The sequence below is a fragment of the Taudactylus pleione genome, unplaced genomic scaffold (genome assembly GCF_031769625.1).
Source record: "Taudactylus pleione unplaced genomic scaffold, aTauple2 ptg000089l, whole genome shotgun sequence".
In the NCBI taxonomy this organism is placed as follows: domain Eukaryota; kingdom Metazoa; phylum Chordata; class Amphibia; order Anura; family Myobatrachidae; genus Taudactylus; species Taudactylus pleione.
In genome coordinates, this window is record NW_028284491.1 from 7,968,438 (window position 1) to 7,979,395 (window position 10,958).

Sequence of the window (10,958 nt, forward strand, 5' to 3'; positions counted from 1 at the left end):
AAACCAATGATTGTCTAAGTGGAATTTTATAGACTGCGATTTAGTGTACTTTTCAATGGAAAAGGCCCACTTGTGTTCTTCTACAGAAATGATATAAACTTATTTGTATAAAGCTACAAAGTAGAACAGGTGTTTTTAGTTTTACTCATGAGGACCATATCACCACCCAGTGGAACCTAATGTCCACATAGTAATAGAAGGACATATTGGATAGCCCATGCTTATATCTGATTGACACACATAACACAGAGAGACTTTGGTGAAGGTATGAATTTGCTTATGCTTTATTATCATTGTTGCATTGTGCATTAACATGCTAATTAAGGACACTTTGCAAGACCACCTTGAACAGTAACATAAACCACAAACCTCCCTTCACAAAACCGGGATGGCGGAGAAGACCGCTATGGGAATTATTCTATAGAATTTGAGTAAGCTGAGAGTGGCTTAAAACAAGATTGGATATGAAGGTAGTATAAAATTAAAATAAAAGTTGTCAGTAAGTAAAAATCAGCTTGAGAATATTTTTTTTTCCATTTATTCTACACAGCTGATTATAATGGGAGTGTACTGTACTTCTTTTAACTTTGAAAGCAGGTTTTTGCCTTTAATTTCACATTTTTGGTTTTCTTAAGATAATTATATCTATACATAAGTTTAGTCATTTGAAATCACATCTCACTTTTGCAAATTTGTATGTGATTTTGAGTTTTTGGTGTGAATCCTGGATATAAAGTATAAGGTCATTTTTTTTTAAAGAATATGAACTTAATTTCTTAGCATTTGAATGGCAGTTTAAAGGCATTTTTTTACTTACTCCACCTTTATAGAATATCTGTAAAATAAATGTTTTCGTTCGGGTATCTGGCACAATAATGATTGAAGAACAATGCTGCTTCTTAAGCATTCATTTGAATGGATGCATTTTTGCACAAAAAATGTTGTTAGGAAGCGTAAGTGGAATTCAGGCGTTCAGTTGTTGAGACGATCTTCACAGCTGGACGTCTTCCTGCACTGGGGACGTTGCCTCCATACCCAGAACCGCCACTAGATCCACTTACAACAGCTGCAAGACAGAAATTCATGCAAGGTTTATACATTACATTCATATATCATTATGTCTATTACTTATGTCCTAAACTATAACCTCAAGCCATCACATACAAAAGCCTGATGCAGCCATTTTGTTGGCTTAACCAATATTCATAGAAATTGAGCCACTAAGTCACTAGCAAAAGGATGCTAGTAGGATTTGAGGAACTTTTGTGTTGTAGTTCTTGTAAATGAGACTTCAGAGCATGTGATGTCCCTATTGATTTGATAGGAAACCTTATCGTGAACATTATTTCATCGCAAGAAATTGGCTCATTCCATTCTTGATCACATGTATTGCTCTGTGCTGTTTGATACCTAGTCAAGCTTTATACTACTCTGTGAAATTATGCAAACACTGAGGGTTCAAATGCATGACATACTATATTCCCGGGTCAATAAAGACTTGCTTATGTCATTGGTTATTACACAGAGTAGCCCTCACTAGTGAATATCACTGCAAAAATTTTTAGCACAATAAGGAAAGAGTATGGTGATACTTACAGACATTGACTGTGTTAGTGATCTCTCCCGATATTCTGTAGGAACAAGAGAAGACAAGTAATGATGAATGGGGAGGCCAACTAGAAAATACATTAAGGTTTAGACCAATATATATATATATATATATATATATATATATATATATTTCAATATAACTGTGTTCCATTTAGATGTTTATTGCCTATGTTACCACTTCATTTCCAGCAGTTCCAGGTTGCCAGTATTATTATACTACACCAATATTATAATAATACGTTATCTATTTATAGAACATAGAGCACGGGTGTTTGCCGAATATACATCTGATACCAAAGCCCATTTTATCTCAGCGTTTTACTACAGTCACTTCATATCAGGCAGCTTTTCTAGATTTTGTTGCTACTGTATCATACATGGATATCTCTAGATTTGGTGAGACTTGCCTGCCCTCTTCTCCCTCCAGCAGTGTCCTGTAAGTGGCAATTTCAATATCCAAGTACAGTTTGACATTCATCAGCTCCTGGTATTCTTTCAGCTGGCGAGCCATGTCCTGCTTCATATTGTTCAATGCAGCCTCCAATTCAGCCACCTTGAGCTTAGCATTTTCCAAAGCAGCTTCTCCACGTTGCTCAGCATCTGCAATGGCCAGCTCAAGGCTGGCATTCTAGAAATACATTTTATAGAAATCAATATTGAGATAGATGTCTAGTTATCAAGAGAATAGACAAGATTTCAGCTTTGTGATAATACTGGGAAAGCATTAAAGAAGCATTTGCCTTAATGACTGCGTGCTAACAGAAATTACATTACATTCAATTATATATTTTGCTTTTTTTCCTGATGCTACAAAGTTAGGAGTCATTTTTCTATTCAAATCACTAAAATGCCTTCAAAGTCTGCCTCTAGAGTGCGGAGGCAGGAAAAAGATGGATAGATAAAACTGAATATTTGGTGCTTATTTGACCCATCACTATGAATAAATGTTATGTAAAAGTCCCTGTTTAATGTAGAACACCCATGAAGGCACATATAAGGCAGTCAACTCATCATATAATTATACATTTAAATGAATTAATGAAAGTAAGTGTCATAGAATTAGTTGAAACTGAAGTTTTGGGTAAAGATATTTAAGGAAAATGGAATTTTACCTGTTTCTTTACACTCTCAATTTCAGCTTTGAGTTTTTGGATGGCTCTATTCAACTGCGAGAGCTCATTCTTTGTGTTTTTCAGCTCATCCCCCTGCTGGCCGGCAGCATTCTGCAGCTGCTGGTACTGTTGATAGAATAATAAAAGAAAATAATAAATCAAAAGAGATGGAAAAGCTTGGGAAAAATTATTACACAGAATACATTGACATTCTACATTGGAATTCTGGCAGACATTTACACCATTTTAGACCTAACTGGCCATAAAGCTCACTGTATAAGTTCAAAACGATCATTGATCTGGATTGGTTCTTGAGTGGGATCTCGATGTCGATAGGTGCTTGAGTAAAAAGGGTTTGGGTGGTTCTTGCGACCAGACTATGTGTGTTCATCATACAACCAACCACAATAAGGGGCTGTTGTATGTGCGTTAGTTTTATTTATTTATTTGCAAGACTTCAATTTCCGTGGTTTGCATGAGCACCACAAATGCACAAGAATACATCCGTATGTACAGTTTGGCATATAGTTGACTTGCCTCTCCTTGCACCTGGATAGGGAAGCAGGGGTGGGCAAGCATAGACTGAATACAGTAAAGGTGTGTTCACGTAATTGCAGCACAAGTAGGTATAGTAGGATGGTGCAATGACATACAATGATGATGATGGCTAGTTGCCTCTTCTGATTTGCTGATTGCCTATTGTCCCGTCCAGCTAAAAATAGCTATTGTCCCGTCCAGCTAAAAAAGTTTTCATTGCGGCTATATTATTTATTTGAGGAGTACTATTCCCATTACTTAGCTGACATTTCCATTTGGACTACCACTGGTTTGAGGATTCCCAATTGATTTTTAAAGGGGAAAACAACATATAATTGTATATATTTTCATTTATATTTTATATTTGTGCTTGTACTTCATTACACTTTATATGGAACATGTGAGTTTTTAATTGTTAATAACTGGCAAGACAATATTCTCCCTTGCGCATACAGCGCCTGATTCAGAGGTGGGCGCAGTGTCAATGTTGGATGCAAGCAGCCAATGTTTTCAGTCTGCGCATTGCATCAGAGTCGCCCTGAGCATGGTTACCACCGGGGGACACAGAGCGAATTTGGACGCAGAGTGGTGGAAATTTGGTGGTTGTTTCTGAGTGGTAACAGGGTGATGGCTGGCCAGATGGTGTTGCGGCAGTGACTGCGACTTTTTTAGCAGTTGTACAGTTGTAGCCTTTAGAGCTAACACTCACCTGTACACAATCTCTACGCTTTCACTATGCCATCTGTACACTTTCTCTGTGCCATCTCCACCGTATCATGGGGCACAAGCATGCATACTTGCATGCCTGATGTATACCTGGCGCATATGATACTGGTTCTGTGCTGGATGTATCGTGAGATGCACCTCAATATGCTTATTTTGAAATTGTTTCCGACCTACGTTCTGAGTGCATATGCGTCCACCATTGAATGAGGCCCTAACTGTGCATCATAGAATCTGTCTGTTCTGATCAAATAGTATATCTACGGATCTGTCCGACTTGTCCACCTGCATATGGCCACCAATACCAGTGTCCCAGTAGACAGATTATGACTTATTATTTGTTTCTTTACATAAAGAACACATTCCACTGTACCATGACAATAACCGCATGTATACAGAACGTTACAAGAATAATAATAACTGAGTTATGGAAACACTAGACGTTTGGGTTTGTTATTGCAATGTGAAGGCATTTCTCACCTTGTTCTTGTAGGCTTCTTCTGCCTCTGCTCTGCTCTTGTTGGCAAGGTCCTCATATTGACCCTTTACTTCAGCGATGATGTCATCTAGGTTCAGAGATCTGTTGTTGTCCATTGTTAGAAGAACAGAGGTGTCAGATGACTGTTGGTTCATCTCCCCAAGCTCCTGCAATTTTAGAATGTTTGTAAACAGCACAGAAGGTAAAAAGAAGAAAGCAGAACAGAACACTGCAACACGCAACAACCAGGTGGGAATGGCTAGATGAGAGTCCACTAATAAAGGACATTTCTGCTCATGATGTTTGTCTTTCCACAATTCGATTAGAGATAAGAAATTGATATAATCAAACTAAAAGATAATGTTAAAAATAAATGAATTTAAAAACTAGCGAGAGCACTGAACATGAAACATGGGGATCTGATGCTGCGCATAATTCATTCATATGCCTGACAAAGGAGTGCACCCATCTTTTCAATGGTCCATAAAGTAAAGGTAGGAGGGAGAGAGAGAGAGAGAGAGAGAGAGAGAGGGTGGGGGAGAGAGAGAGAGAGGTTTGGCCTACAGCAACAAATGTGTAAGGAGATGCTATGACTAGTTGGTTACACTGCTGGGCAATCATTACCAGTTCATAGAGAGTTTTCAAGAAGGCAATTTCATCATTGAGAGCATTCACTTTCGCTTCCAGTTCCACCTTGACAAGATAATCTGCATCAACATCCTGTAAATGAAGTAAACATATTTAGGTATTCAGCGAGCTTAGCTATGGAATGTATTTATTTTATTAGCTATGGATTTTATGCCATAATCTTAGAAGGGCATTAATGCTAAAAACTTGATAAATAAAAGTCTGACCTAACAAATATAAAAAGTTTGGAAACAACATTCATACACTGTGTAAGTAGCAGTTCCTATTTAGGGAAGGTATTATAATCTCAGTAATGGAAAGATTTGGATGGATATATGTACAATCCCTGCAGAGTATAGTACTGTATATTTAGTACTATGCACCGTACATGTTATACTTAACCCTGTACAATAGTGTCCACTTTTTGGGGATTTTGACAATGACATCTTTGCTAGTCCTTGGGTTCTTAATAGTAAAATACATGTGTTTGTGCTTGTTGGTGACTTCCAGCCTCTTATGTACATGTGTTATGAAGCGACACATGTTGGTGAGTAACATGTGAGTGATGAAGGAGACCAGGAAGACCTTTACTCCACAGGGACCATCTATAATCTATGCCTTCCTCATTGAATAGTGAACCACTCCACAATGGGCATTGGCTCCACCCAGGGGCGCCACAATGTTTTTAGGGTAGGGGGGGACAAATATAATTTCATTTTGGAGGCTATATATATATATATATATATATATATACACATATATGTGGTGCGAAGGGTAGGGGGGTCAGGTGGGCCACGAGAGGGGGGCTGTGGATGGGGATGGGAAGGAGTGCCATGAGGAATGGGGTGGGGTGGGGGTGCAGCAAATGAGGGTGTGTTTGGGTCCAAGGGGGGAGAGAGAAAGTATGAAGGGGAAACTGAGTGGGAAGAAATATATAAAGTAGGAGGGGAGAAGGGCACAGGCTGGTCCCAGAGGAGAGGCCAGCCTGCAGTTACTAGACACTGTAGGGATAGGGGCCAGAGTTAGGTGGAGGGGGGAGGGGAGAGAAGGGCTGTGGGGGGGGGGGTAGAGCAGCTGGAAAGGGAAATTTCTCCATCTCCTACTCCCTATGACCCAGTACATATACTGGCACCTCTCAAATGTTTGGGATGACATCACAACTTTAAACTTGCCCAGTTGAGATGTCAGCATTGGTGGTCCCTGCAACCAGTGTACGAATGGTGAGAAGGTCGCTCTTACAGCCAGATGCACTGATATATCCTTCAGAAATATTGGCATCGGCTGTGCTGCAGGGCTGACCTTATATGTCTGCGAACAACGTTATTCACAGACATATCGGGTGTACAAACCCGCCGATGCACTCGCGATATATCACTTGTGTACCCAGCTTTAGAAGGATTGATAAATCTTCCCCCCATGTGCACATTATTCTAGTACACCACTTACACCTGAGTGGATTTGTCATGTTTTTTATTTCTTTCATACAAACTTCATCCATCTGAATGTATAACAGTTTTGCGCTAACCTTTTTGAGCAGCACAAAGTCATTCTCTGCTGAAGCTCGCTGGTTAATTTCATCCTCATACCTGTTGGAAATTAGTATACATGTTATATAAATCAAAGGCAATGTAATATTATGATATCATATGCACTACTAGTTTAAAGTATTACTAGATTTGTTTTGTTGTTTATTAGTTGGAGACATCACAAGGTTCTAAACTAAATTTGATTTCCTTACAGCAAAACATTCTAATCCAAAGTTTAATAGTTACTCTGAGCCTACTCTGAACTTACTGTTCCGATATATAATGCACGTTATTTAGATCTACTATAAGAAATTAGTAAAATCAGGAGTGGATCTCCAGGTGGCACATTCGCCAATTACATAAACAGTGAATGGCATTAGTATTAATGCAGTTTCCACTACCAAGAGCAAGGTTTGCTATGTAAATCAATAAACAAAATGGCAAGTACTAGTTGAAATCATGAAAATGTGTGTTGTTGAATGAGTTGCAGATAGTTTGCAGTCTTCCTTGCTTGCAGCTCACTCCATCCTTGCCACACCCTGTTGTCTCTGTCTCTTCCATTGGGCTTGTTGGGCAGTTGCCCAAGGGCCCAAAGCTTGTAGGGGCCCCTGCAGCCATGGCAAGTTGGTAAATTTGTGATATTTTTATAAGCTGGCCAATGGTGCACTGTATTCTGATCTAACCTCCCCCATTTCAGAGTCTCTCTGCATGTGTGGGAGGTCTGATGGGCATGGGTTTAATTTTGTTGACCATTTAAATTTTTTTCCCGTGAATGGGTGAGTAGGGGGTTCCAGTGCATTGCTTTGCCCAGGGCCTACACTGCTATTAAGACAACCCTGCCCACACCCTGCACATTGCTGTCTTCAGTCTGCTCAGGAGTGCATGTTTCAGCTAACCTTTAGCCAGAATCATAGAGGAATTAATTGTTAACCTATGTGATGACTCTGTGATATGACTAAGACACTGATTACTCTGCAGATTATGTCCATTCATTTTAGGTAACAGGAGTTATAGTGAGTTCTGATGCTATACACTGAAAAAACAGGAGCTTCTCCAGAGAAGTGGAGATAATTTGCATTACTGATCAATTCAGATCATATATTATAATTTATAACTGCTGGCTAGCAGAGCATGGGAATATATGGTGTGAGTTGTGGATATACAGTTGTTTATTATGTACTAACATTCTAAAGGTCCTATTCATCATTTCGGAGCCAGATAGCCCCCAATAATTAATTATCCAACTCGCTACTAGGGGATAATTAACTATCGGAGCAATTCAGTATTGCTCCAGAGCGGTGACAGCAGCTTCAAAAAGCAGCTGCTCCTGGGATCCTTGACACTGCTCCCGATGTAGAAGTGATACTTATCCCTGCCGAGCCGACCGACTACGCATGTATGACTAGAGTTCACACATGCGCAGGGCACAAGTGTGGTGGTGGCGGAGGGATCACCCCAGGTCCCTCTTCGCAACCCCAGACCTCCTTCCCATGAAGATGGTATTGGTTCCTGCAAGCAAATTCCAAAAACTTTCAGTTTTTAGAGTTTGCTGAATACTAGGCGGCCCCATCTGGCCCCTAATAATGAATGGGCCGTTACTAAAAATGTGTGAAAACTAGCATTTCCGCTTGTGAAATGGGCCCATAACTGATAATGAGTAGGCTCATAAATAGTTTTATGGGGACTGTAACATACATTTTCATGGGCTGATTGTGAGTTGAGAGCAAAGCAAAATAAACAAGTACTGTAATTTGCAGAACATGTTGCAATGCAATGGGCACAAATACATTTATTTATTACTCTGTTTTATTATCCTGCATGCAGGGTAATACTGGCTGCTTTTGCATGTAGCCCTATAATGCTGGACAGCATTATGTTTACACTGTTATTTAGACTTAAGTTTGGACACGCCCCTCCCAAATCTAATCTCTCTGCACATATTACATCTGCTGCAGTGCAGCATGGTTTTGCAAAGGGGCAAAGTTACTGCTCTCTTTGCTTTGCTCCCAACTCTTGATCAGCCCCACAGTGAATTAATTTTTTTTATTTTTACCAACATATGAGAACATCATCCCACATGTTTCCATTTGCCCTGTTTTTAAGCTCCAACAGAATATCAGAATTGGGACTTCTTCTAAGATATCCTCTAACTCAGTGATTCCCAACAACGGTCCTCAAGGCACACTAACAGTCCTGGTTTTAGTGATATCCATGCTTCAGCACAGGTGGTTAAATCAAAATAACTGAAGTACTAATTGAGTCACCTGTGCTCAAGTGTGGCTATCCTTAAAACATGGACCGTTAGTGTCCCTTGAGGACCGTGGTTGGGAACCCCTGCTCTAACTGCTCAATGACCTATATATAATTCTTACTATCCACTATTCATATTCACATGTCTTCCAGGTACAAATGGTTAATGGCAGAATTATTTGCTGACATTATTCATATTATACTGTATTTAACTGCCCTGTTCATATAATTGTATGATTTATTTTTAGCATTATTTTACGTTTCTTTATCTGCAAATGAAGACATATGTTTCAGTAACACAACTGGGCTTATGAAGACATTACCAGCGCTGGGGTGGCTCCTGAAATATTGGGCAACCCACATAACAAAACAATCAAGTTTTCTAAACAGTACTAGAACAATAACAGAATGTGAGTTACATTTGTGTACAGTGTTCCATAGTAATACATTAATGTTACTGTTTAAACTCTAGAGGCATGGTTGGGCCACTTGAAGCTCTTCACCTGTTGTATAACAACAAATTATCAGTGAATGTGCATACGCTGCCAATTTAGCTTCATTATATATTAATATATTGACCATTTTGTGCAGGGATTGATTAGAGTATTTACAGTCCTGTCAAAATGTCATACCAACATACCTGCGTTTGAATTCCTCAACACGCTCCTGCTCATTACGTAATTCTCCTTCCAAGCGGCCCTTATTGCTCACTAAGCCGTCCAGCTGGCTCTTCAGGTTATTAATATAGGCATTGAAGAGAGGCTCAATGTTACTTTTCTGACTAGACTGACTGCCGCCTCCTTGTTGCTGCAACAGGCTCCACTTAGTTTCAAGTACTTTATTCTGTTGCTCAAGAAATCGAACCTGACAAAAGATACAAAGGCAATAACAATAACCATACTATTTATATATACTGTCCAACATTATTCTAGAACGTAAAAGTCAACCAAACTAGTGGCATTTACAGAAAGTACGAAATGTAGTGCAGTTGATATAGGCCAGGCATGCAGCAATTGTATATTCAATGTATGCTTGATATTCACTGTAGATTTTAATAATTTTATTGTTAATAGTAATAATAATAATAATAATAATAATAATAATAGCAGCAATGCAATATATTTATTGGATTAATTACAAGATTTGCAATTATATCATAATAATAAAAAAAAACCATATACACTAATATCATACCTTGTCAATGAATGAAGCAAATTTGTTATTTAGGGTCTTGATCTGCTCTCTTTCCTCTTTCTTAACAACAGAAATGTTTGGATCGATATCCAAGGAGAGTGGTGCCAGGAGGTTTTTGTTGAAGGTCACATTTACGATACCTGCAGGTGGAGCGGCAGATCGAGCTCCACCAAACCCTCTTGCATCTGAGCCACCAAACCCACCAAACCCGCCACCTGAGGATGAAATCTTGCTACCACCACGCTGATTAAGGAGGCTTCTGCTCCCAAAGTTGGCACCAGGGGCAGAACGAACAGCTGCGCCACCCCATTGAGAGGATGAGCTGGCGCTGGGTCTGTTGCTGCCTCCCACTGAAGATGAGCTAAAGCCTCTAGAAGGTGCTCCTCCTGAGGAAGTAGCACGCTGATTCCAACTCATTGTAGCTACAGGGTCTTGGAGATAAGATGAGGACAGGTGCAATAGCTGAACAAGTGCACTCTGTTAATTGCTCTTATGCTTTTATCTACACAAAATAGTGGGCTTGGCCATTTTTTTTTTTTTTATAAGAGATCAATTTACATGTGTCCGTCTGTTGTGCCTTGAAGCAATACCTTGTTTTCAACCTGCTAAAAATGCTTAAAGAAAAATGTTGCTTTGCCTGAGGGCTTACAGAGTGCTGTAAACTTACATCATTTTCATGGGAAAAATTGGATTTTTTGCACCAGTCAGTGTATTGTAAAAAAAAAAATACACCTGTTCAGAGGCCAATACACTCTCTGGATACTTGTACATTTAGGTAGCAGTAATGACAATTGCAGAGCGAAGTAGAAGGCTCTGTGCTGGTCGGGGTGCTGTAAACAGTATTCCGACAGACATACTGTAGCAAGCAATCTATTGTCTGGTTATTATTTTAAGTACAGT

At 39.4% G+C, this 10,958-nt stretch overlaps 1 protein-coding gene across 1 annotated transcript; it reads right to left on the bottom strand.

Moving 5' to 3' along the window:
- Nucleotides 1–255: 255 nt before the first annotated feature.
- On the bottom strand, nucleotides 256–10,523 carry LOC148527337 (keratin, type II cytoskeletal cochleal-like). Its single transcript, XM_088469143.1, has 9 exons — nucleotides 10,059–10,523; nucleotides 9,505–9,728; nucleotides 6,614–6,674; nucleotides 5,086–5,181; nucleotides 4,464–4,628; nucleotides 2,724–2,849; nucleotides 2,019–2,239; nucleotides 1,597–1,631; nucleotides 256–1,066 (listed from the first exon to the last, which is right to left on the bottom strand). The coding sequence occupies exons 1-9, from the start codon at nucleotides 10,473–10,475 to the stop codon at nucleotides 945–947; spliced, it is 1,467 nt and encodes a 488-aa protein (XP_088325269.1). The 5' UTR covers nucleotides 10,476–10,523; the 3' UTR covers nucleotides 256–944.
- Between the last annotated feature and the right edge of the window lie 435 nt (nucleotides 10,524–10,958).

What these genes read in the sequence shown, in the direction of transcription:
- LOC148527337 (XM_088469143.1), bottom strand. Translation starts at nt 10,475, where the DNA reads ATGAGTTGGAATCAGCGTGCTACTTCCTCAGGAGGAGCACCTTCTAGA. An exon ending in TGAAAACTCTCTATGAACTG is followed by an intron (nt 4,629 to 5,085) that starts GTAATGATTGCC and finishes CTAAAATTGCAG; the next exon opens with GAGCTTGGGGAGATGAACCA. An exon ending in CACTAACACAGTCAATGTCT is followed by an intron (nt 1,067 to 1,596) that starts GTAAGTATCACC and finishes TCTGTCTTGCAG; the next exon opens with CTGTTGTAAGTGGATCTAGT.